Consider the following 27,332-nt stretch of genomic DNA (forward strand, 5'->3'; position numbering starts at 1 on the left):
TGAATGGGTCTGTAATTAGAAGTGGTTTGCTTATCTTCAGTTCCATAAATGGGTGTTATCGCAGCATATTTGCAGCTACCTGGATATATATGAGTTATTGATTTATCACAAAGATAGCATAGGGGTAATGCTATAAAGTCAGTATAAGATTTTAATATTCTGCTAGAAACTATCATAACCAGCAGACTTATTACTTTTTAGTGACCTCAGGAATTTTGCAAGTTCTTTAGGAGTTGTATTTTAAAAACTAATGTCTGCTGGTGATGCATGCAATGTTTTCTGTCACTGTGCATAAATAATCATTGACTTTGGTGGCCAATAACTTGAAAATGTCCCTATTTATGTCAGACATTTTCTGGGAGCACAGTTTCATTTAAGTCAATATTTTTATTTCTTTCTTGTTTAATTAGTTAGGTTCATGTTCATAGGTCATTTTGCATGATAAATCATAATGATATGGAACAAGTCATTTTACATTCATATTGCAAATTAATTTGATGATGATTTGAGGTGAGGGGTGCTCAACTTCATGGTCATCAGCATCCTGACAAAAAGTCAGCATGCCAATCTCATGGGTGGGAACAAAGGTTGTCCCTACACGCGAAGCAGTTTATAACGTATTCAAGTCTGCCTCCCTTTGGCACCTATTAAGGGATAAGGCCTAATAGTTCACAAAGTTTCACCACTCTTAACACTGGAATCAGTATCGGCAACGATGGTGGGCTGATCTCCATCGAGACTGAGGGCTTCCCTAATATCAGTATATAGGACACACATTGCCAAAATATGCTGAACACTACAAACTTCACAGACTGGTGGATTCTACCACTGGAGGAGGAAGCCATGTGTTTAAGGGCTATGTCCAATACACAGTCTGGTAAGCACAACCTCCTTCCAGCACTGAGGCTGACATGAAGTCCACTGCACCTCTGTGGTCGATTTCAGCAACTGCAGTTTGTTTTCTGTAACCTGCAACCTTTCAGTCTCCCACTGACGCGTGATGCATCTATCAGAAAATGAAATGATGGCATGCAACAGATGGGACATTGACAGACAGCACCATCCTGACATGTTCCCTTGGCATCTTTCACAGTCGTGTTGTTTCCCTATATTCCGGTGTGGCCAGGTACCCAGCAAAAGATCACCTCCTCGCCATGGTGTTTGAGCTGCTGAAAGGAGTTATGGATGAATTACTTTTGAATACATTGTGGGAGTGAACAGTGATCAATGTGTTACAAATATTTGCTATCAAAAACAGTCTTGATCACAATTTATTTATTACGGTGACCGGTTTCGACCACTACTGTGGTCATCTTCAGACCTACAAGTTGTATACAAAGCTTTAGTTAGAGGGCTACATACATTAAAGAAAATACATAAAGTTATAAAGCTATAAAACAATGAATTACCAACAAGTAAGAACCACCTCCTGCTGGAGAAACCAGTGCACATCTTACTATATATAATGGAGGCTCCACCTACTTCTGACGGAATGATGTCATTACTAACCAATAGGTTATAGGTCGAATAAAAATGTAAAGTTTCTTAGTTAAAAGAACATTGTCAAGAAAGGAAAATAAACACACACTAAACTTAGCTTATTTAACAGCTATTGTCAATTAACAAGTGTTAAAAATATTTAAACATGTAGGATAAATTAACTTCGTTTTAGCAGTACATGGGTTGCCCTCGCAAGGCCTGTTAGTGAACCATTTGGAGCCACTGGTTGCCATGGTGAAGTTGGATGCTGTTCCAAAGATACAGCAGGCTTCTTACCACTGAAGTTGTTGTAAAGTCGAAAGGCAAAGTAGTGGTTGCCATGGTGAGGATAAACGCCAGTGCAAAGATGTGGCAGCAAGCTTCTTTCTAACGAAGTTGTTGCAAAAGTGGAATGGCAAATAGTCTCCGTCAGACAATGTACTATTGAGCAGCAACATGTGTTTATTGAAACAATTTTCAATGAGTAGGCTGCAATAATCGTTAACTGACATGTATAATACATGCTGCACAGATACGATTTACTGGTGTAATAAGAGACTTACATTTACATGGATTACATAATTCTTATAGATCAATACTAAGAGAAAAAAAGACTCAAGAGGGCACAGTAGTTGTGCATATTTATGAAATATTGTCTATGAAGTTCATATGTAGATTCCATTTTTTTTCTTATATTTTTTCATATGTGACAAATTCAAAAGGCATTGCTATGTCTTATGTTGCATGCCAGTCTTATAAACAAATAAAAATAATGAAAATGGAAGGAATTTAAAATTATAAAACTATGAGCCATAGAGTCAAAAATAAAGGGATGTGAATTAGCAATATGCAGTCTTAAAGCATATAAGCAAACATTCTAAAAACAGATAGTCAGTCATAAAAAATGTTTGGCAAAATAAAATTACAAAGTAAAGATAAAATATTTCCTAAAGGTCTTAATAATTTTAAAAACGAAGGACAGAAGAGTGAACATTCTAAAGCAGATCGTCGAAAAGCTTAAAGAAACGTTTGTCTTTGAATTCAAGTTGTTCGTTTAAAGCAGATAATGGATTACTTTTGTGAAGTGAATAAATTTGAATTTCTTCTAAAGTATTTAGCAGTAGTCCTTTTGGAGCAGTATGTAATATTTTCAAATTGTTAGAAATGCAACCCTCAGAATGATTGTATCCATCAAGATGGTGACCAAATATTGATTTTGTACGTGCAGTACCAGTAGTATGTTCCTTAAAACGTGTTAGAAAGTTACAGCCAGTTTAGCCAATATACTGTTTCTCACAGTCATTACGCAGTGTTTTGTAAACGCCTGACTTTTGGTGTATATTTGATTCCCCAACTGTGGGTTTCAGTTTCATCTGTAGTGGGTTATAGGTTTTGAATGCTATTTTCACGCTTGTATTCTTAAAAAAATTATTTACTTTATCAGAAATAGGTCCCATGTATGCCATTTTTGTAAATCTCTTCTTGGAATTTATAACAGCATAATTTGTTTCTTGTAATTTTTGATATAACAGATCAACCTGATGGGAATTATAATTGTTAGCAACTGCTATCTGTTTTAAGGTATCAATTCCTTCTGGATTGCATCAGGTTGAAGAGGTAATTTCAATATCCTATGTATCATTGTTTTAAGAAATGCCATTTTGTATCTTAATGGATGGCATGATGTAGCATTTATTATTACGTCAGTTGATGTGGGTTTTCTATAAATAGAAATAGTATGTTTTCCATTCCTGTATCTGTGCAGCATGTACTATACATGTCAGTTAATGATTATTGCAGCCTACTCATTGAAAATCGTTTCAATAAACACATGTTGCTGCTCAACATTATACTGTTTGACGTGACAGTCTTTGCCATTCCACTTTTGCAACAACTTCGTTAGAAAGAAGCCTGCTGTCACATCTTTGCACTGGTGTTTATCCTCACCATGGCAACCACTAGTTCGCCTATCAACTTTACAACAACTTCAGTGGAAAGAAGCCTGCTGCATCTTTGGAACGGCGTCCAACTTCACCATGGCAATCAGTGGTTCCAAATGGTTCACTAACAGGCCTTGAGAGGGCAATCCATGTACTGTTAAAACGAAGTTAATTTATCCTACATGTTTAAATATTTTTAACACTTGTTAATTGACAATAGCTGTTAAATATGCTAAGTTTAGTGTGTGTTTATTTTCCTTTCTTGACAATCTTCTTTTAACTAAGAAATTTTACATTGTTATTTGACCTATAACCTATTGGTCAGTAATGACATCATTCTGTCAGAAGTAGGTGGAGCCGCCATTACTATATAGTAAGATGTGCACTGGTTTTTCCAGTAGTGATTCTCCAGCAGGAGGTGGTTCTTACTCATTGGTAATTCATCATTTTATAGCTTTATAACTTTATGTATTTTCTTTAATATATGTAGCCCTCTAATAAAAGCTTAGTATACGACTTGTAGGTCTGAAGATGACCACAGTAGTGGTCGAAACTGGTCACCGTAATAAATAAATTGTGATCAAGAGTGTTTTTGATAGTAAATACCAGTAGTTATGGATGAGCTGAGTCAACTGGTCTACTGGATGCATTTGGTCAAGTGCTTGTAGTGCACTAAGTGAGTCAGAACAGACAAGAAACCTTGTACGATGATGTCTGTGAATCCTCTCCAGTGCCATCAGAATGCAGTATAACTATGCGTCATAATTTGTGAACTGTTCCAGAAGACGCACTTTGAAAACCCTATCAGGGAAAACAGCAAAACAACCAAGGGAATTCTCCTGCTGGGGTCCATCTGTATAAACAACTATAAAACTGTGGAACATACTTAAAACGAACAAAAACAAAGTTGTAAAAACATAATTGGGAGTACATATTTTCTTGTACTGTGTCAAGCTTAAAATCACTTTGGGTCTCTGAAGACACCAATGCAGCAATGCGTTCAGCCCCTGGCTGTGTATTTGGAGATCCAATACATCCAGATCTTTGAGACAGTCAGTAGCATGTACCCCAAATGGCTTGGTCACATGGGGCCTATTCTTGAACATCCATTCAAAGGTGGGGCATACCACTGCACTAAATGCCAATGACTGAAGTGACACTGAGATATTCAGTGCCTGGAGTCAAAAGGATACAACACCAAATCCAGAGTTGTGGTTCACCAGTCTCTGAACTGGGCTGATGCTAAAAGCTCCAGTCGATATCCGAATGTCCTCATGGTGGACAGCTTCTAACATCTTGAGGTAGGAAGTACAGGCTGATCCATAGACCATGCTGCCATAATCTAAACTGATTGAACAGGTGCCCTATAAAACTGCAGAAGGTGGAACCTGTAGCTCCCCATGTTTTTCTACTAAGAAATTTCAAAATATTGAATGACTGGGAAGTCCTTTGTTTGTAGGTCTTTCAGGTGTGGGAGCCAAGTCAATTTTGAGTCAAACAATAATCTCACAAAATACACAGTTTCTTGGAAACTTAAAATATTTTCCCCCTTGTGAGCACTGGTTGGTTAAAACTTCAACGAGCAAGGTTAAAACTTACACATGTAGTCTTCTCCAGTGAGAACTGAAAACAGTTGTCCTGGCCCAGGTTTCCAGCCTCCTAATGGCCAGCTGTACTTGCATTGTCAGAGAAAGAGTAGAAGATTGCAAAGTCATCCACAAACACAGAGCATTCGATAGGACTCCTGACTACTGAGGAAAGCCATTGATAGCGATGGCAAACAATGTGACACTCAGTACGCTATCTTGGGGACCCCATTCTCTTGAACATAGCAGTCAGACAAGGCATCACCAATGTGATATTGAAAATGCCAGTCCTCAAGAAAGGTTGGATAAGAAGTGGCAGCTGTCCACATAGTCCCCCCTTCATGAAGCTCGCAAAGGGTGTTGTACCTCCAAGTAGTGTCTCCGAGGTCAAAAAACACAAAAACCAAATGGTTTTGGCATAAGAAGGGCTCCTGGAGCATCATCTCCAGTAGAATTAAGTTGTCAAGGGTGGAATAGTAGCACCTGAAATCGCACTGGGAGCAGCTCAGCTGACCTCGGGATTCAAGCAGCCAGACGAGGTGATGGATGACAATGCATTCAAGAGTCTTACCCACACAACTGGTAAGAGCTACACTCAGAGAACTGCTGGAGCATTACGGTCCTTACCTGGTTTTCAGAATGGAATTAATATTGGCTCCTTCCAAGTTGTGGAGTACTGTCCATCAAACCAGATCTGATTGAAATAAGAGAGGAGCTGTATTTTTGCTTCAGGGTACAGGTAATGAAGCATGGCATAATGGATCTCATCAGGTCCTGGAGCAGTGTCTCTGGCCACAGACAGAGCTGATTCCAGTTCCCACATGGAGAACGGAAAGTTGTAGGCTTCCTTATCATGTGAGAAGAAATGGAGCTTCCTCATCTCCACAATCGTATGGAAAAAGTGAAATGCAGGAGCTTGTCTGGATGATGTAGTGACAATAAAAAAATTGTTCAGCTAAAACCTGAGCCATGTTCACCAAGACCCCATTACTTGACAAGGCCATAAGGGGATGTGTGCTGCCCTTGCCTAATATCTGCCTTATTGAGTCCCAAACTTGCACAGTGGAAATGGACCAATTATTGGAAGTCTTGAATTCCTTCCTGGAAGCCCTATTCCATTCTTTTCTCACAAATCTCACACGTGTTCTCGCAGACCTGAAGGCATGGAGGTTTTCTGTAGTCGAATGGTGTTTCAGGTTGTGCAAGCTGTTCGTCTGGGCCTGAGTACCAGTCAACAGTCATCATTCCACCAAGGTACATGCCGTCATCTGAGGTGGTTACTAGACCAGGGGATGGACTCTGTGGCAGCCCATTGGATCTCACAAGTAATATGGACCACTGTCTCCTGTGCACAATTCTTCTGTTCAAAAACAGCCTGTCAACTGCACTGCAGCAACCAATTTGCCCTTTGTATCACCCATCTTCATGGTCTCCTGTCAGCCACCATCCAAGTCGGCAGATGGTTACATACTGGGAGGTGGTCACTAGAATGCAAATCTGTAGCCACTTCCCTCTGTACTGAGCCTGCAACAGCTGCAGAACAAAAACAAAGGTGAGCGACCAATAAAAGACCCTATAGCTGTGGATAAGTGTGTCATCTGACCTGAGTTTAAAATGCAGATATTCTCAGAATGGACGAGTCGCTTGATCATCCAAATCCTGGAGCAAGTGGCAGCCAAGCCCCACAGCACAATGTGTGCACTGAAGTCCCCCACACAGAGGAATTGGTGTGGGAGTGCCCATAACGGTTCTGTCATGCATCTGCATCCAAGCACCATTAGGCAGAAAAAAAAATTCACACTGTGATGTTAAAGGGTGCTAGAACTTTCACATCAATTGCTCGTCTGGTCATGGTAAGAGGGACAGTAGAAGAATGGCATCTGTCATCAATGAAAATAGCTGCTTCACCTTTAGCACTGTCTCTGGTAATATTGTCCTTCCCGTAGAGGTGGTAACCCCATAATGCAGCTGTGTTGATGACTTTAAGATTAGTTTCTTGTAAGCAGATGCAGAATGGTATTTCTTGGACCAGGAGCTGTAATTCTTTCAAATGTGAGCGGTATCCATTTACACTCCACTGGAACACAGAAGTCCCTGTGGGAGCCATTGTTTAGCTATGGTTGGTCTTTTCTTTCTCCCTCGGAGGCAGTGATTTACCAGGGGGGGTCAGAGGAAACATTAGGCAATTCCTGGCTCTGTGGTTCCTCCGAATGGAAGTCCATATCCTGAAGAGCATAGTCCCCATCTGAGAGGGAGACAGCTTGTTGATCCAAAGGTTTAACTGTCACTTTCTTTGACTTGGAACTACTTTTTGAAGGATGTTTTTCCTTACTTACGTGAGGATTTGGTTGCTTGGGTTGAGGGAATGGCTTTAGATGGTGGGCAGTGGTATGTGGCTTAGGTGGGAAGCCCAGCACCAACAGCTTCCGAATGATTCTGTTTCTAGTGTAGCATTTTCCCCACAGGTAAACTTACAAGTGCATGTGCTCATACTTGAACCTGTGGTCTGGGTTTGTGCAGAGGCATCACACTTGGCGATTGGCTGATGCAAAAGAAGTAGCAAAAACAGGAGGTTGCATAGCTTTGAAATCTTTTTTAGCTTCACCGTAGGGTATGCATCTCTTGACTTCCAATTCCTGAATTTTCCTTTCCTTGTTGTAAACCTCATGCTTTCTGCTCCACACTGAGTGATCCCCGGAGCAGTTTACACATTTCAGAGGAAGTGTACAAGAACCTCCTGATTTGTGAGCTTAACCTACACAATTGCCACATGTAGCCCTCCCATTACAGCGCACAGTGTTAGGGCCAAATCTTTGACATTTGAAGCTTTGCATTGGGTTATGAACAAACAAGCAAAACTTAAGATGGATATAGTCTGCAAGGATATGTTCAGGTAATTCCGGAGTACTAAATGTTAGAAGAAATGTTGCAGATTTTTCCAATTTGCCATTGACTCTCCTCATATAGTTCTGCACTTACGTGACATCCATATTTTTCCACTCTTCATGTAAATCCATGGGATCCACCTCCATTACATCGTGGCAGGTAATCAAGCCCTTACTAAAGTTAATGGTGTTAGGCAACTCAGTCTCGACTGGGTAGTCACCTAGTGCCTTACATCACAGAAGCTTAGATATTTGGTTTGAATTACCAGTTTCAACTAGAAGTGTTCCATTACAAAATCATTTGATCCTTTTTAGGAACCCAGCAGTACCTTCCTATGCCTCGTGAATACAGAAAGGGGGACCTTATCAAAAGTCCCTCATGTTTTGATTACAATGAAAGTATTATGGCACACTAATGCCCTGTTCCTATGATCCTGAGACTTCTTTTTGGGAGGATTAAACCAACCAAGATCCCTTTGATGATTGGGTGTAGGTACTACCTGACCATTCCATAGGGATCCCACAAGACGCTAGGGAAACAACTATCAATGCAGGCAGAGCTCTGCATACTTGAGCAAGTCTCATACGATTTGGGGTGGCAGGTGCCCCACAGGTTGCCCACTAGAAACTGTTTTACCTCAACTGCCATTCATCTCATCAGCACATGGCACACCTTGATGTTGAGGTTTTTATGGAGGTGTGTACCTTTCTCACAGTTCAGGTGGTGAAACCAAGGCTCCCATTCTCTGAAACATACGACATTCCACTGCTGCGCCACACAGTGACACACAGCATTAACATATGCTGTGCATCTCAATGGGGGCATACTGAACACCTATGAAAATGTATCAAAAAAACTTCTTGAGTTTCTCATTCATCAAAAAACAAAATTAATTTTATACATTTATTAGTTTTAGATACAAATGTGCCAAACCAGACAATTCTTTTTGATACACCCTGTATTTGTCACAAATGTCATGAGAGATATTCCATACATTATAGTGATACGTGACATTAGCGGTTTAAACGAAAATTCTTATACAAGGCAATGTGTGATCTAATTCAGCAGTCTCAACTTAATACAAAATGGTAAACAGCTCAACAAGATTCAGTAACATTTCCAAGTCATTGGTTGATAATATTATTACAAACATTTACAAACATAATACACAATGTAGTGAATCTACAAGTTATATACATTGCAGTATCAGACCATTATTTATTTATTTGGGATGGGGGAGGGTGGCGTGTGTGCAAAAATGGCTAAGGTCACACTTGACCATGTCATAACCCTGCAACATTAATAAATAGAAGAAGTTAAAGCCAAGTAAACGTTAAGCCCAATCGACAGAAGGAAAGAGACATAACAACAAGGACTTCCCCTTGGAGCAACGGCCACAAAATACATCATGGAGACAGCAGAGGCCCCAAACCAATGATTAAATGCCCTTTGCCATATTTCTACAATGGACAAAAAGTAAAATGTGGTTGACAGCCTATGTGTCATTCACTAAAACAGTTGATAATTCAGATGGCAAACACATTGGAATGTAAGTGGTTAAAAAAGGGCATCTGGTCAGGAAAAGGTGAACTATCAAAGGCTGATGACAATGAGCATTAAGAGCATCTGGTCAGGAAAAGGTGAACTATCAAAGACTGATGACAATGAGCATAAAGTGGTGGGGGATGACCACTTAAAAAATGGCAATGGTTAGAAAGACAGTGTCCAATACGTAACCAAGCTGAATGATCTCCTCATTATGAGAGGGCTGAGAGGAGGTCGAATAGGCTACTGGGAAAGGTTTAATTCCCCACAGTTTGTTCCCATGAAGAAAAGACCAGTGGTGATGCCAAGGTGACACCAGAGGCTGACAGGGGGCAACATGGAGATCATCTGAAAGAATGGAAGAGCTAGCAGGCTTAGGTAGGATGGCTGCAGCCTTGGCAACAGTGTCAGTAGCCTCATTTCCCATCAGACCGATTTGATAAGGAACCCACAGAAACATCAAGGTCGCTCCCTCAACAGCGAGCAAGTGGACCTGTTGCACTAAGGGATGGACTGTGCACAGCACACAGAGGTTCTGAAGGGGCAATGATAGAATCGGTGCATATGACACAATTACAAAGCCTGTGCCATCAGATGTACTGGATGGCCTGACAGAGGGCAGACAGCTCTGCTGTAAAAACCGATCATTGTTCTGGAAACCAATACCAAAAATAGTCAGTGCCAATGACAAAAGCACATCCAACATCACGGTCAGTCTTAGAGCCATCAGTGTACACAAAAATGCTATCACTATGTTGTGTGCTGAGTACGAGAAACTTACTGTGATAGATCAAATCCGGAGTAGTGCCCCATGGAAGCAATTGAAGTCCAAGATGAAAACGGGCCACCACACAAAGCCAAGGTGGTGAAGGATTTACACACATTGGGAAAGTGGCAGGTAGCATGAACTTCATCCAGTGGAGCAGTAGCCGAATGCAAGCTATGGGAGGTAGCAAAGAAGAAAGTCTTGCTCCATACCAGAGGTCAAAGGAATCATCGAAAAAGAGGGCATAGCATGAGTGGCCAGGCATGGCAGACAAATGACATGTGTATCCGCTGAGGACGACATCATCCTGGTATGCAGCAGCAGTTCGGCAGCTTCTGCATAGAGACTCTCAATGGGGATAGTGTAAAAGGCACTAGCAGCCAAACATATTCCACAAGGGTAGATTGCGTAAGGTGGACAGACGTTCAGAGGAATATACGAAACACACAAAGTCCAATTTTGAAGGGACAAGAGAGTGGCACATACTAAGGAGGGTGGTCGAATCCACTCCCCCGGTCGTACCACTTAGGACACGTAGAACATTAACGGACCGCGAACAGCGTGCAGCTAAATAAGACACATGGGAGGACCAAGAAAGTTTCCTAACAAGCACGATCCCCAGGAATTTCATAGTTTCAGTGAACAGGAGAGCAAAAGACCCAAGATGTAAAGACAGTGGAAGAAACCCATTGTGCTGCCAAAAATTCATACAAAGTTTTGTCAATGGAAAAGTGAAAGCCATTATCAATGTTCCACGAGTTAAGGCAATCAAGACATTGTTTAGGACACCACTCAAAGACACAAGTCCTCCAGGAACTGCAACAGATTTCAAAGCCATCTATGGAAAGGGAGCCAGAGACACCTGGCGGGAAACAGTCCATAATAGTGTTAATGGCTATAGGAAAGAGAATGATGACCAGGACAGAGGCTTGAAATGCTGTTCTTCAAGATAAAGGTGTCCAACAAGGCTTGAAAACTCTTGTTTTTTAAAAATTCCTGAAGGAAATGGGGCAGCCGGCCTCAGAAGTCCCATATGTATAGAGTACGGAGGATACCAGTCCTCCATTAGGTGTCCTGGCTTTCTCCAAATATTGGTATTTCTACTGAAAATCATTCATAAAATGGTTTGACAAAGTGACGAAATGGTCAACTGCTGAATGGTGTGCTCCAAATTCACATTGCGCAGTGGTTTGTAGTCTGCAAGACTCAAGCCAGCATACCAGCCGGCCATGAATCAAAAGTTTCATCATCTTGCAAACACAGTAAGTTCCATCACATTGCAAACACAGTGATGAGAGAAATGGGGCAGTAGCTAGAAGGAAGATGTTTGTCCTTACCGGGCTTAGGTATGGATGTGACTGGGGCTTCACACCAACATATGGGAAATATGTCGTTTGCCCAAATGCAACTCTGCGTACGAAGGAGAAAGTGCTTGCCCACAAGAGAAAGGTGCTGCAACATCTGAATGTGATCATCATCTGACCATGGGACAGAAATCAGGATGAAGAGAGAGCATGATCGGGTAAGCCTGCTCTGGTGACCGCGAATGATGGAGGGGTGTAGACATTAGAAACAAAAAGGTGAAATGAGGAAGGTGACGTTATATTCACGATTCTGAAAGAATGGGGGGATATCCCCTGGCCTGCCTCCACTCCTTTCCGAAGGAGGGAGACAGGGTGATAGAGGGTGGAGCTCAAAATCTCTGCATAATAGTAGCACAAGTGTTGGAGATAGCAATAGGGTCCACAATGACATCATCTGTTACAGTCAGGTTGGAAATTGGGGAATGGATCTTGGTCCCAGAGAGCAAATGGAGGCTGCCTCACACAACAGAAGAGGGAGTGAAATTGTTAAAAGAACTAATAAATGAAATCCAGATAGCTTTTCTGCTATCCTGAAAAATGTGACGACACTGTGCATGCAACTGTTTATAACAAATATAGTCCCCCATCATAAGATGACGGTTAAAAATGCAGATAGCATCTCCACGTCTCAGTCGCATTGTGGCATGCCTCAGTCCACCAGTGGACAAGGACACGAAGTGGTAAAGATGAAGTGCAAGGTATGGAACATTTCATGGTGGCAAGGATAACGTTTGTAAGGTACTCCATCTGGTCATCACAACTGGGTAAATGTTGTTTGTCTAAAGTTACCAGGGAGGAGTAAAGCCTCCAGTTGGCCTTAGAAAGCTGTCAATTGGGTTTACACTCAGGTGGGGTAGGAGCTACATTGACACCTATGGTGGAAAAAACAATGACAATGGATCTCGGACTTACTCACGAAATGTCATGGACATTTAATACTGCCAAAGTTGCCAACCCTACACTCGGTGCAGACTTGGTGAATCGCTGCCTGATCAAGGTGCTGGTAGGTGGATAGGCAAATGAAACTGGATGGTGGGACAAGAACATCTTCCAGTCAACAGAAACAGTCACAGCAGTTTGGTATAGCATCCCTTCGATTGGCTGCTATGAGAGTTTCCTTCACTTACCCATCAGGCCACCATTGACAAGAAGAGGTATCACATGACAGTGCACCACATTCACACTACACTGAGACAACCCATGGTTGCTCAGCCAATGAGGCTCTTGCCATATGAGCTCCAGGCAACACAAGCAGCTTTCGATGAGATGCTGAACGCAGGTATTGTAAACAGATCTAATAGTTCATGGGCAGCTCCAGTCCACATGGTGTGCAAAAAATAAGGATCTTGGCAATTTTGCAGAGATTACAGGACACTTAATGCCCTTACAATTGCTGATTACTACCCCATACTTCTCTTGACAGATTTTAACTACATCATTGCTCAAGCTCAGGTATTTAGTGCTGTTGTCTGTAAAAAGCCTTATTTACTATTTCCAGTAGCGCCAGGAGGTGCACAGGAAACCACGGTAATAACAACTTTTGGCCTTTTTGAATACAACATGTGGTCTGCCTGGTCTTATTGTAGCTGTGGTTGTTCCCGCTTTACGGTCACATAACAAACAGTACATGTGGTGCACAGTTTCACATTTCTGTTTTCTTATGTAGATAATCACACTCATATTTCCTTTATTGTGGAAGAACATGTCGCACACTGAAGGCAACCTTTTCAGCACCTATAAGAGTATGGTATAGCTATTATTGCAGTTACTACTGGTGATACATTCCTAGACTACTGCTTAAGGTACTGCTTCCAGGCAAGGAAAGTGACTTGTACCCTGACTAGTGCAGAGGTGTTTCACAAAGTCAAACAAGGTTTAGCCCAAGCGGCATGGTTGGCTCATCCACAAATTAATGCACCACTATCTTTCAATGGTGAGAGCAGACCAATCCACAATTGGAGCAGCACTGAGACAGAAGGCGGATGGCCATTGGCAACAATCTTGTTTTATTCACAAAATCTTATGCCACTAAAAAGAAACTAGAGTGCTACTGATCGAGAGTTGCTGGTGATTTAAGAAACAATCGAGCATTTTTGGTCATCAGTGGAAGGCAGACATTTTACAGTCAATACCTATCACAAATCTTTTACTAGTTTCTTCCAATGTAAAACAGATCATGGATCACTGCATCAGTGAAGACAAGCACAATTTACAAGGCAGTCATAATGTTGTCACAGAGGGCTTGTTGTGAAATTGTGCCAGTCCACAGGCAGTGAGTGCCATGCAATGACTAGCAGCAAAACAACAGGAGAACACAACACTACAAGACCAGCTCAGGCGTGAACACACAGCTTTGCAAATGAATCAGCTTCCAGTGTCATACTGTATGATGGTTGTTTGACATGCAACAGCACATAACAAGCAATACCCACACATACTCTGATAATATCAACATTTAGTATTTCAAGTGTTACATAATCCTGGCTCATGCAAGTTTCAGGGCAATGGCCAAATTAGTAGCAAACAAGCTGGTGTGGCCATGAACACAGGAGGACTGTAAACAGTGGCATGCTCTTGTCTGGAATGTCAGCACAGCACAGTCAGCTGACATGCTTTCCCTCGAATGGCAAAATTCCCAGCACCCACAACAAGATTTACACATGTACATGTTGACATTATCGGGTCATTACCCTACTCGGACAGTCACCTCTCTTTACTCATAGCAGTTGATCGTTTCGTGAGGTGGCCTGCAGTTATTTCCATACCAGGCATCTCCACAGAGACTGTGGCAAAGGCATTGTTACTCACACACTTTTCAAGGTTTGGCATCCTTCGACCATAACAACTGATCATGGACAACAGTTCAAGACGCAGCTACTTTGGGAACTACTTCAGCTACGCAGTTACCACCACCTATGCACCATCAGCTACCTCCCAGCAAGTAATGGGATGCAGGAGAGGCTACACCACACACTACAGGTGGCCTGATGTGCTTCTTGTCAACATAGATAGACACTATCACTTGTATCCCGGGCCTGTGAACAGCTGTAAAGCAAAGCTTTTAGTGTTCACCAACCCAACTGGTCTTTTGAGAGCAGATAGGGTTACCAGGAGAACTTATTCTACTTGCAATATTTCAACCAATTCATCAGAAGTGAGTTCACCTGGCAGTTGAGCTCACGCACATCATGACTGCATACGGCACTTTCATTAGGCATAATGCAAGAAAGTCTTGATTCACAAAGATCTGGACATTGATGCATATATGACTCAAAGACAAAACCGTACGACTGCAATCACTGTTGCCTTTGACAGTTTCACTGATGAACTTGGTAAATGGTCAATGAAAGCAGTAACACACCAGCATCTGAAGAAATTGCAACACATTGTAGAAGTGAAAGGGTGTGTACAGGCTGAAGAACTATGTTTAGTACTTCAGTCGGATTTTGCTGAGAACTGGTCCATAATTCTTCCACAAGAAATACAAGGGTATCATTGGATTAATGACCAGGTTTCAATTTTTACAGGAGTGACATATTTTCAAAACAAGACCACAAGTGTTGCAGTTATAAGTGATGACACAGGACTTGACTCAGCACATGCTTTGCTAGCAATGCGCAAAATTCTTCAACTGCAAACAGGGGCAGAGAAGATCATGATTATTTCTGATAATGCTCCTAGTCATTTTAAAAATCGTTACCAGCTGTTTGGATTGAGTAAGTTGCTTGTGCCGACTGATTGGGTATACAGTGCTACTGGTCATGGGGAGGGGCCTTGTGATGGTGTAGGAGGCCTGCTGAAGCACCACACTACAAAACAATCTTTCCAGACCAAATACATCTGTGATTCAAAAAGCTTAGAATTTTATGAAAGTCATGAAATCTTACACATCCACAGCCCTCATTCTTTTATCCAAGAGGAAATCATAGAATTCTGTAAGCAGAAAAAAATAAGAATGGTCCAAACAAACTACTCCTCTGAAAGGAATTCAGAAGACATATTTTTGGACTCAAAGTGATGGGCAAACTCATATTGCACACACTTTAAAGAAGAAGAAAGAAGAAATTTCGTTCATTCGACCAACACCTCAGAAACAGCAGGATAATATTCAGATTCACAACCTGAGAAGGGGGATGTTTGTGGGGTTGTGTGTATGACTGTGTGACTGGTAGATTGCAGAGTCTTACTCATCTTTCAAAACTAAAATTATGTTAAACAAGGTTAGGTTTTCATTTTTATGGGCCTTTTATGTGATCATGTGGTAATAAAACAGGTTTTATCTATGGCAAAAATTTCAATTATTTATAAAATACATTCAGCCTAAAAGTGGAAGCTCTCCTTTTCAGTGAATGTAGAAGTATATGGTACTATTCAACAGAAAAAATCAAAACTTTGAGGATTGGCATTTTTGGGAAAAAAAAAGAAAAAAAGACCTTTTCCATAAATTATAAAAAAAGTTCAAAACGCTATAAAAGAACTTTGACAGATAAGACCAAATGGAGGACTTCTTGGTAATCATAAAGCAATTATCTTTCAAATAATAAAACAACAACAAAATATCTAGATCTGTTCTTGTGATACGCCAGTTATCTTTGGAGGGCTGTATCTCTGAGCACAATTTTTTTTGGAGAAAACAAAAAATACATGTTCCTTACTTAGTTCTTCATTTTAACACATGCAAAATTCAATAACTTCCAAGACTATGAAGGTAATATTTTTTCCTAGCCTGCCTGAATTGATATGGACTATGCCAGTAGCATGTAGAGCTGCATCAAACCAGTCTTTGGACTGAAGACTACAACAACATACAACTCAGTATTTAATGTATCATTAATTCATATATTTTGCCTTACAGTTGTCCAAGAATATGAGGTTATTACAGTCACATTTGCATATTCTAGTAAACATCTGTACCTAGGGCCATAAGTTTAGGTCGTAGACCACAGTAGAACTTATTGAGAAAGTGCATAATCTTCACAGCAATTAAGAAGCAAGGAAATGAACTTTCAGTTGATATGAAATTTTAGCTTAAAAATCTGGTTAGGTCTCAAATGCTTAAAAAAATTAATGGTATTTACAGTTCTCATGGTAGGCATGTTGGCACACCAGTCTCTATTTATGGTATTGAAGAGAACTTTGGCAGCGTTTATTTGAAGGCCTTTATACCAACTGTAATTTCAAAAGACAAGACGAACTATTCCACTAATCTCGAAAATAACTCCGACAATATAAACAATCAGGCATACAGCAATGAGGAAACAGAAATCAGGATGTATTAACTGATACTACGAATCATGTTGAGTTACAAAGTATACCCAAAAATTAAGGACTCGCAGAAATGGGTTTAATGAAGATTCACAGCTATCTGCTGCAAATTATGAAAGCCTTAACAAAGCACAGCCCCAGTGTGACAAAAGATGAAAATGTAACAAAGTTTATTGTCTTTGCTGACAGTCATGGCCGTGGGATTGCTACACGGATCAGCAAAGCAACAGCATTTTTTAAGCCTGGTGCTCCCATGTCTGAAATATGAAATCTCGTCCATCAGTCTGAAGTCGGCAAATTAACTCATAATGATTTTATTGTGTTGTTTGGAGGAGCAAATGACGTATTTAAAAATTAAATTCCAACAGCTACTGATGAATTAAAGACATGTTTAGGACACTTGACTCATACAAATGTCCTGTTAATGACTATTCTATACTGATACAACCTACCACCATGGTCGTGTGCAAACAGAGAGATAAGTGTTGCAAGCTTATTACTCTCGAAAATATGCACACGATATGAAAACAGAGAAGCCATTGATCTGAGTGGTATAGGGTGTAGATTCTATACTAGACATGGACTACACCTAAATGAGCTAGGGAAGCAGCTTGTTGTGGGAAAAATAAACCTATGTGTTGTCAAGGAATCAGAGATAAGACATACAGTATCAAAGAAAACGGATACATCATCACATCTTCTCCGTGTGCCAAAACAGCAATCATTTCTCTGTTATGCTGAAGTGGAGCACAGCACATTCGAAGAAAAGAAGCAGACTCCATCAATGTAGAAGAAGACTCCAGGCTCCCACACAGATAATTTTTTATGGACAGATTCTTACCAAGTAAAAATGAGGTCAGTGATATAATAAAAATGCCCTTACAAATCTCAATTACATTAATGCAAATCCCAGTACTGGTAATCAAATAAATTACAGCAACAAACATCTTTCTGTTTGCCATCAAAATATTCAGTCAATAATAAAGTTTGGGTCGACAGAAGCGTCCGATCCCACGCGTCTGCTTTGACCCGTGACGTAAGGGTGTTGTTGTGTGTGACGTCATGACGGCGCGGAGTTAGGTTTGTGAGTGTTTGTAGATTTCGTCGTGTTGTGGTTTGTTGTGCTCTCTGGTGGTATGTTCAGGGTTTTCGTTTGTGTGGTGTAATGGCCTCAGTTTGCTTTTGCTCATTATCCAGAATTGTTCGAGTGTCGGCTGTGTTTGTAGTGTAATTCATTTCAGTGAGTTAACAATTTTGTGTGAGGGTTAATTTGGTGTTGTTCGCTGTACATCGTGTGGTAATTTTAGTAAAATTAAGCTGTTGTTGTTTGTTCCCGAATGGATATGACGGATAAAATTAACAGTGCGCAGGTCAAGGGAAGTGTTCTATCCCAGTGTGTGGCTGTGTATGTTGATATTGGTATCGAGAGATGTTTTTGAGCTATATAGGCCAAGGGAAGTGTTTGATCCTAACTTGTGGGATCGGGAGCTGCTGTTGAGCTATATAGGTCAAGGGAAGTGTCCGATTCCATATGATATTGTGTTTAGTGGTATTTGTGGAGTTTTGTGATGATGGTTTTTTTCGTCGTTTTGTGTGGTTTGTATGGGGGTGGGTGTCTAAATTTGTTTATATTTAGTTTGCCCCCACCCAAAAACACCCCATTCCCCGCGCTTGTCCCATTAGTGTCATTAGGCTTTTTGTGGAAAGTGTGTGTGTTTGTTTTTCGATGTATTTTCGTTCTCATAATGTGTACGTACCGACTTTATATGTGCCATATTGGAATAGTGGTTTATGGTCGTTTCCGCCATATTTGTGACGATATGGGTCAAAGCAGACGGGCGGGATCGGACGCTTCCGTATTTCCCAAAGTTTTAGATATAGAGAGCTTACTAAATACAGAACTTAACTGTATTAATGCTCTGTGCATTACAGAATATTGGCTAAATAATGAACAAATTGACTCTTTTGCTATACCAGGATACACACTAGAAAATTATTTCTGTAGAAACAGCAATAAAAATGGAGGTACCACAATTTTCATCAAACATGAGTTAAAATATAAATAAATCAATCAATAAGTTTTAACATCTCAGTGCAGAAAGAGACTTTGCGCTTGCACTCATTGAAGTCAGTGAGGCAAATACAGTTGTAGCATGTATTTATGGCTCCTCAAATGGAAATTTTGACTCATTTCTAAATAAGCTTGAATATGTACTAAACAGGTTTCATCTAGATAAAAAATCAATAGTGCTTTGTGGGGACTTCAACATTTATTTTCTTGGAACCAGCAAAAGGAAAGAACTATTGCTCAACCTCACAGATACTTCCAACTTAAAACAGACTAGGCCTGTAACAATCCCAACAAGAATCAAAAAAACTACTGCTACTGCCCTGGATCACATATTTGTGAATAAAAATTGTACTGCAAAATGTATAAGTATTACTCATGCAAACAAAGTTGACACTCGGCGCAGTGGCCGATGGCTGAGACTGTAAATGGGAAATGCCTTTACAATCGCTCCCAGCAGCCACAGTGCTAAGTGTCAACTTTGATTTCACATGTAATACAAGCCTTAGTGATTACGAAGCTCAAGTTATCACCATCCAAAGCCACTTACTTCCCAACCAGAATTATAAAAGAACTATAACAGCAAGACAGTTTTGTACAAACAATAAGAAACATTCAACTCCCTGTTATCAGAAGAAAGGTGGGAAGAAGTTTTGCAAATAGATGACACCAACAAAATGTTTGAGAAATTCTATACCATCTTCATTGATTACATTGAAATTACATTCCCTCTCAAAACACAAGAAATAAGAGGCACAACTAAAAAAGCAAAGCTATGGATAACAACAGGGATCAAAATATCAAGCGTGAGGAAAAGGGAATTACTCAAATACAGGAAAAACACTAACATACCCCTCTTCTAAACAGTTACATACAGGAGTACATCCAAATCTACAGAAGAATGATACAACAGGCAAGAAATGGCCAATGATAAGTTCATAACAGAATCAGCAAATAAAAGCCAAGCAGTATGGACAGTCATAAAGACAGAAGCAAATAAAGTGTCTCATAAAATGGCAAATATCACTCTCAACCATGAGAACAAGAGTATAACTAATTCCCAACACATGACAAATCTTTTTAAATGCTGCTTTGCAGATATCACAAATAAGTTAATAGTCATTGATAAAAGATACTAGAAAGAAACAGAAAAACAAAGTGCACTCATGTTCCTCTTCAATCTACATTGATGGAACAATCCCAGATGAAATCATCAGTGTGGCATCAGCTCATACGAAAATGTCATCAGGGATTGATGGTATTCCTGATTACATCATAAAGCAATGTATTAAAAACATTTCACTTTCTCTTGCAGATATAGTAAATTCATCTTTTCTGACAGCCACATTTCCAGATAGTTTAAAAATTGCTAAAGTGGTCCCCATCCGTAAGAAATGAGACGAAACAAATATAGAAAACTATAGACGGTTGTGGCCTTAGGTACAAATATGTAAGGCCCTTCGTACAATCCACCTTGAACCTAGGGCTACATGCAAGGAAATGGGCGACTTTTTTTAAAAGAGACATTTTTAGTTAAGTAAAAATTTTTAACTCTGTACAGAAAAACTACTGTGAAGTAATACACTGTTTATTTTTTGTAACCGATCATAAAAAGTTGGCCCTAGGTACACTGGTCTCCCATACTTGATTCTTTTTAAATTAATTATAAATTAACTAACATAATAATATCTACCTAGAGAAAGTTTATCAGTGGTCTTCTAACCATTTGTTTAAAATGGTTCCTCTGTTGACACAACCCTGCAAGACACTGTAGTGACAATCAGCCCCCTCGCCTCCCAAACCCCACCTATTCCTCTTAATTCAGCTGTCCCATTGGAACTTCAAAGGTAGTATACCTTTGTAATAATATTTCCGTACAACGTGTTTCTGTAGTGTCAGCTGCTGTCCCATAACAATGAAAAATAAGTTTTTAAGACTCACCAGGTTTTGAATCTTCACTATGTGCAGATTTGCTGTAGGTCTTCAACACACCACTACTACTGCTACTACTTTCTACTTCTGTGGAAAGCTGTACAGGATATTCATCATTTGGAGCGTGTCCTGTATTACTTCCTTTGAGCGGTACAGAACTATTTGCTTTTTCGGTATTCCACAGTGAGACAACGTCTAATAACTTCGCTGATTTTCCTGTAAAAACTTGTCCCTCACAAGAAGTGTCAATAACTACCGGAATGTCTGCAGTATTTTTGGTGTTATCTGTAGAAATTGCAACTACTGTCTTCTTCCTGGGAAAACGTACATTTTCTGATAGCATTCTCTGTGATGAAATAGTGGCTTGCTTATGCGATTTTCGCTCCCGAGACGCTTGAGCTGTCGTACTAAAGGCAACAAAGTTCTCTCCACCTTCGACGGTGTCCAAATTCTTCGCGTGCTTTACCCGCGTATTGGAAATTTCATTACTTGACAATGAGGATGTGAGTATTGTAATCGGTTGTGCCTCACACGTTTCAGTTACTTCTGTTTCGACTTTCTGTAATGTTATGTTTTCATCTTCCTCGTGATCAGATGAAACGTGCAAATTGTTAACGTCATCATTAGCATCAATCTGAAATACTGAATCGACAGGAAACGTAAACAAATTAAATTCCGACAAATCTTCTATATCTTTAGAAGTATCAAATTCTGTTCCGTATTTCCTGCAAACAGGGCCATTTTGGCATTCGAGTTTGTCCTTCAACACGTCCTGGAAGGCAATTTTACAATTCAAGTCTTTAACTATGCTTTTCTCTTTCGCATAAGATTCCTCTGAACATTCGCTTCCTGTGTCGGATAATGAAAGGGCAACAATCTGCACAGATGAATTATCTAAGTCGCTTCTACGCTTTTTTCTGTCCGGTATTGTCAGTCTTCCCTGCTCCAAGTCATCGCCTCTTTCCAATAATGTCGTAACCGAGCCTGCATCATCTTCACGTAAAGTCAAAATTCTATCACTGTTGTTTTGGCTATTGCTAGGAGTTTCTGTATTTTCTGGTAAATCTGCAAGCAGATCGAATGACAAAAGTCCATCTGTTGAGGTCGTGACAACATACTTTTTACGAGTAAGGTCTGCATGAACAGTATTATTACTCTCTGCGCTTAATCTACAGCCGGTTTCTGTAGATTCACTCCTCAGAAGACAGTCAATATCATTCGCCACGTTCGATTTCAACCATACATCGCCAGAACAACTACCGGTATCCTGAACCAGTAATTCGGCGGTTTTACAATCAGAATTTTCCTGATCAGGCGAATTTGTCGGAATTAAACGCACATTCTGTATATTGATGAGTGGAGACGAGACATCTTGGTTATTAAAATCAACGTCCTGGCAAATATCTGCACACTTGTAATTCAAGTTTATTTGAAAGTATGCTTCACTGTCTTCTGTCTTTGCATTGGCGTCTTCAATTTGCCCGCTGTCTTTCTGAGACTGAATAATTCCTTCACACGACATTTGTTAGCCCCGTGTTGAAGGGGTCTACACAAGCACAACCACGAGAAGCAGACTTGCAGCAGACGTTGCAACTACTACGTCAAAGGTCTAGTGGAGGGAGAAATACCAATCGAGCGCTCGAGAGTGTCTTGTTTACGCTTTGAGATAACAACAAAAATTAAAAAAAAGAGTTGGTTTCTAATTAACAGGTGGTTTTTTGGTATCTACTAAGCAAAGAAAAAACGATTTTATGTGCATGCTTATTGTGTCTCGTGCGTGAGCCCCACACTCGACCAGCCGATTAGTTTGCAATTTGCATAAAATGTCATTGATAGCTGACGTAAATCGGCATGGATTCATATACAGTAAAACGGACGCATTTGCTTCTAGAAAACACTACTTCCGCGTAAAATCGTGATCATAATGATTATTACTGTATTTCAATTAGGGATGTTATTAATTATTACAACGGTGTAAAGTTAGTAATTTTTAGGTTAAGATAAGGAATAATGACACCGAAGTCGTAACATAGGATGGAAGTTGCATAGTTTACCCCTCTGATTTTTTTCGAACCGCTGTTTTGTGTACGATATATGTAAATAATATTCATCAAAGTACTTTCCAAGATGTGTGTTTAGAATTTATGTTGCAGTTTTACTTTTTATGAAGAAAACGTAAACACAGGCTGCGCTACTGGTCAATCTTTTACCACAACATTTATTTGTCATTCACATTTGTTTGTTTTTTCAACTCACACCAAGACTATCACCATATACATCCACATCCACATTCTACACTCAGCAGACCATTGTGAAGCACGTGGCGTAGGTGTATTAAGCCAGACCTCGTGCCACAGCACAGATCAGTCTGCCACTGTAACTCAGATTTCAAAGAGGCGGCCACTACCATACTCTAGCTAGTAACAAACCGCTTCCTGTAACGAAGTTAATTTTATGTCAAACCACATCTGACGAATCAAAACTCCCATCTCAAAGATAACAAAGTGAAACTGATGTACCTCTAAAACTTGAATATAGTATTGGAGAATTGACTTTTAACCACAATACTTGTAGAAACAGTAAATAAATATTGGATAAAGATAGTTTGTAATGATTAAATACTGTAGTTATTAAATATTATGTGAAGCTCACTGTGTTAGTGAGTTTAGTTGATATGGATAATTTAATTTTAAACATTTTGCTTCATGTTCCAATAGCACTTTACCATCGGGTGTTCTTCTCATCAATTTTGCATGAGTTTTTGAATTATAGAAGCAGGAAAAAAGCTCATCAACAAATACTTTTTTTTCTGGAAACTATTAAGCTTAAGTATAGAGACTAATGTGGATTAATATTTAAAAATCTCAGCATATTTCCCCCGCTTTGTTTTATATCATACTGGCCCCATGAATTGTAACAACACATCATATTTGAAAGAGATGCCAAAGTTACACATGTTTAATGTGAAATTGAAACAGTACTTGCTTGACCTCTGCTGTTCTGTTACTGTAGAAGTTGACTGTATAATGCAGCATTCCTCTCATTCACACAATTGCATAGCTGTAGTATGCAGATCTGTGTTCAAATTATTGGACAAATACTTTTCAAATGGTGTATTTCTCTGAAATGCATTTCATTTTAAGACATGCTAAAGCAATGTACAAATTATATTACAACATCTTATGTATTACAGTGTATAGTTTATTATTATTATTATATTAATTTTTTTAATATTTTTGACTTATTATTTTTTTAATGTTTCATCACAGATGTGACACATTAAAATTAGAAGATGCCTAGCTATATTTCTAGTAGGAGGGGAGGGGGGGGGGGGGAAGCAAGGGAGTGCAGAGACAGTGAGATAGTAACAAACCCTAGATCCATGCTTGCATGTACGTTAGTGGAGAAGTACTTCAGCAAAGAGAGAAGATAATGTATCTCAGTACGCTCATAGCCAGGTGTTAGAGGGAGGAGGATGCAAGTGGTGTAGTGGATGAAAAAGTCGCTATTGAGGAAAGAAGTAAAGCAGATGAGGAGTTGGTCAGCTGTAAGTGAAGACACAGTTAGGTGGGTAAAGTGGTGATGTAAGACCAAGCTCTTAGCGGTCGTACACCCGTGCCCATCTCCCCAGTCCCTTATCCTCCTTGTGAAGCCAATTTTTCGTGTATCCATGCCACAGAGAAACACACCACCTGATTGTGGTGTGTCACAATTCACAATGATGGGCCACACAGAACATTTGCAAGATGTGTTGACTTATATAACTGATCTTTCATCCAGAACTACCAAGAGATTAGTTAGGAGAGCATCCCACAGAAGAGGAAAAACAGCAGAATTTCAGCCCCTGCCCCATCTCCAGTCTCAGTGTTGAAGCACTAAGGAACACCTACTGAGTAGAAGAGAAGGCAGATAGATAACAATGATGCACATGCACCTACCTATATACACATTGGCCTTATAAGTTTGTTAATGCTCATTCCTGCAGAGTCGCCAAAATCAGCCATCAAGTTTGATGTTTGCTGTTTAAAATCAATATTTGGAACTGAAACTGCTGGCAAAGCATGGTCCTACTAATTCGACTGGGAGACTAATTAGAAATCTTAGGATTTGGTCTTTCTCACTGTTGCACCTTCATCAGAGGTGAAGAGAAGAATTAATGGTCCAAAGAAAGATGTTTTTCCTCTTAATTACAAGTGAGTAATTGCACATGAAGAAGGAAGTGTGGTTATCACAAATTGGTACAGGCTTCCATAAAATTCTTCGAAAAACTAAAGGAAATTGATTGAAGTTAGATGTGTATGGGATCTTATTTCATCAGGATAATGGTTGCAGCCACAGAACAGTCAAACTACTAGTGTCCTTGTCTTGAAGCAAAATATGTCTACCTCCCAGCTGAGATGTGATTTGTGAAACAAATTATCCACATGCATTGTTTTGATTTTCTGACAGTAATTTTATCTGCCTGCAAACTGTTCTTGCAGAATGTTCACAAAGCAATGTATCCTGGAGTCTTCATTTGCAGGTTTGAGAGGACGCATTTTGAATATCAAAGATTGTGGTTCAGTAAAGAGCTGCCCAAAGTTTCTCATTACAGACAATACTGTAAGACTGTACAAAATATTCTTAGACGAAGAAAGATAATTATGTATGCCAATAGGGAACATAATTCTCAAAACAAATTCAAAGTAATATTGGGCATAGTGTATCCCTTTTCAAGCAGACATGGAAGAGAGAGATATTGTCTCACTGAAATGGGAGAACAAGGATGTCAGTTAAATTTCAGGAATATCTAAAGTCATAATTTTTTACCAAATCAAATTTTTTTCTCACATTTTATATAGTAGGCATTTATTGCTACACTCTGCAAGTTGATTTAGGTGTGTGCTGGAGAGTACGTGTGTACCACAATCACTTCTCCCTTTTGTGTTCCAGTCATGAATAGTTCGACGAATAACAATTGTTGGTAAGTCTTTGAGTGTATTTGACTCTCTCCAATCTTGCCTGCATGGTCTTTTTCCAAAATTATATAGGAGGAAGAAGGATGTTAGTTGACTCTTCTCAGAACATACATTCTTGGAATTTTAACCATAAACTATGCAGTGATGCACACAGTGTCTGGCTGCTTGCTATAAAATGATTAAGTCACAACTGTTTATATAATGAATACAATACAATATTAGTCAGCTGGATACCTATTCACATTTATTGCCACTAATAATATTATTATGATCAGATTGTATTCATGGATTTATGTAGTTTATAGGTCACAAGTCAGCATATCCTTTATACTGTGATTTGACAGAGTGGCAACATATTTGCATTACATTTCGCTATTGAGTTTTATCTGACAACACAATGTTGATTTTGTTTACATAGTCACTGTGTATAATAATTTTTTAATTTGTGTTATGGACTGATTATATAATGTAAATGAAATAAATGACACAGAGGTGTTCACTTTTTGGATGACCTGCTGACTGACTGATAACAACAAGCAAATATTAATTTTATTAATGGCTACTGCAAACTTATAACATGTACTTTTTGACAACTGACCAAGGACTGCTTTTGGGATTGTGCATCACACCTTTGTAAACATGTATGAATAAAAAATAAAATTTGTTAAGCTTGCCCATTATGGATGTTTATTAACCTGTGACTCTTTATTCAAGATAAATACATAAAACTACAAGAAGTTACTTTTTTGAAATAGTTATTTACTTCATGAACCAGTTGTTGAACCTTTTCAGGATCATCTTCAATGGTGTACAGGATGTAGCGTAGCTATTTCAGAGTGTAATGCTGGGTGCTGACTCTGTGACAAGAAGATGGAACATGTTCCATCTTCTTGTTTCATCTTCTTGCCACAAAGCCAGCTCCCAGCATCACGATTTGAAACAGCTATGTAACCTCCTATACACTATCTGAAGATGAGCCTGAAAACGTCTGAAAACTGGTTCGTGGAATAAATAACTATTTAAAAAAAAAAAATGACTGGTTGCAGTTTTATGTATTTACAAAACATTTGTCATTATAATTTAATTATTAACACAAAGGATACCATAATTAAGAGTACAAAAATTATAATGGACAAAAGAGAAAGCTATGTTATAAGTATGAGCTGGATAACAAGAAAATTTACAAAACTATGGGAAGTATCTTGAGAAACCAATTTCTACTTCACTGGGGATTCACAGAGTCCACTAAAACTTGTTACAAATTGAAATTTTTCAAATTGAATAATCAGGAAACTAACAGATTCTTCTTTTAGAAGTGGGTATTTTTGGTACCAAAAAAAAATCAGGATTAGAAAACTAATGGATTGAATTTTGGGAACAATAACAAGTTAAGACCAGAACATTCTCGAATATAAGAACTTCGATTACAAATAATTTTTTAACAGGAAGTTATTGGAAAAAGATAAGATTCTTATGGAGAAAAGGAGAATGAGGACTTTTAAACAAACAGTTTTGATTTATGAGGGTGGTTTGAAAAGTTCTC

General features: G+C 39.4%; 1 protein-coding gene across 3 annotated transcripts in view; it reads right to left on the reverse strand.

Annotated features, from left to right (window-relative positions):
• The window catches only part of LOC126190890 (uncharacterized), a 136,296-nt gene extending 112,214 nt beyond the window's left edge, over positions 1 to 24,082 (reverse strand). The window contains exon 1 of one of the 3 annotated variants that reach the window (XM_049931500.1): positions 20,841 to 24,082. In XM_049931500.1, the coding sequence (XP_049787457.1) occupies positions 20,841 to 22,353 (1,513 nt within the window). In that variant the 5' untranslated portion in view covers positions 22,354 to 24,082. The remainder of the gene's footprint in view (positions 1 to 20,840) is intronic. The other 2 variants (XM_049931499.1, XM_049931498.1) reach the window with 2 other exon arrangements.
• Between the last annotated feature and the right edge of the window lie 3,250 nt (positions 24,083 to 27,332).

The sequence above is a fragment of the Schistocerca cancellata genome, chromosome 6 (genome assembly GCF_023864275.1).
Source record: "Schistocerca cancellata isolate TAMUIC-IGC-003103 chromosome 6, iqSchCanc2.1, whole genome shotgun sequence".
Taxonomy (NCBI): domain Eukaryota; kingdom Metazoa; phylum Arthropoda; class Insecta; order Orthoptera; family Acrididae; genus Schistocerca; species Schistocerca cancellata.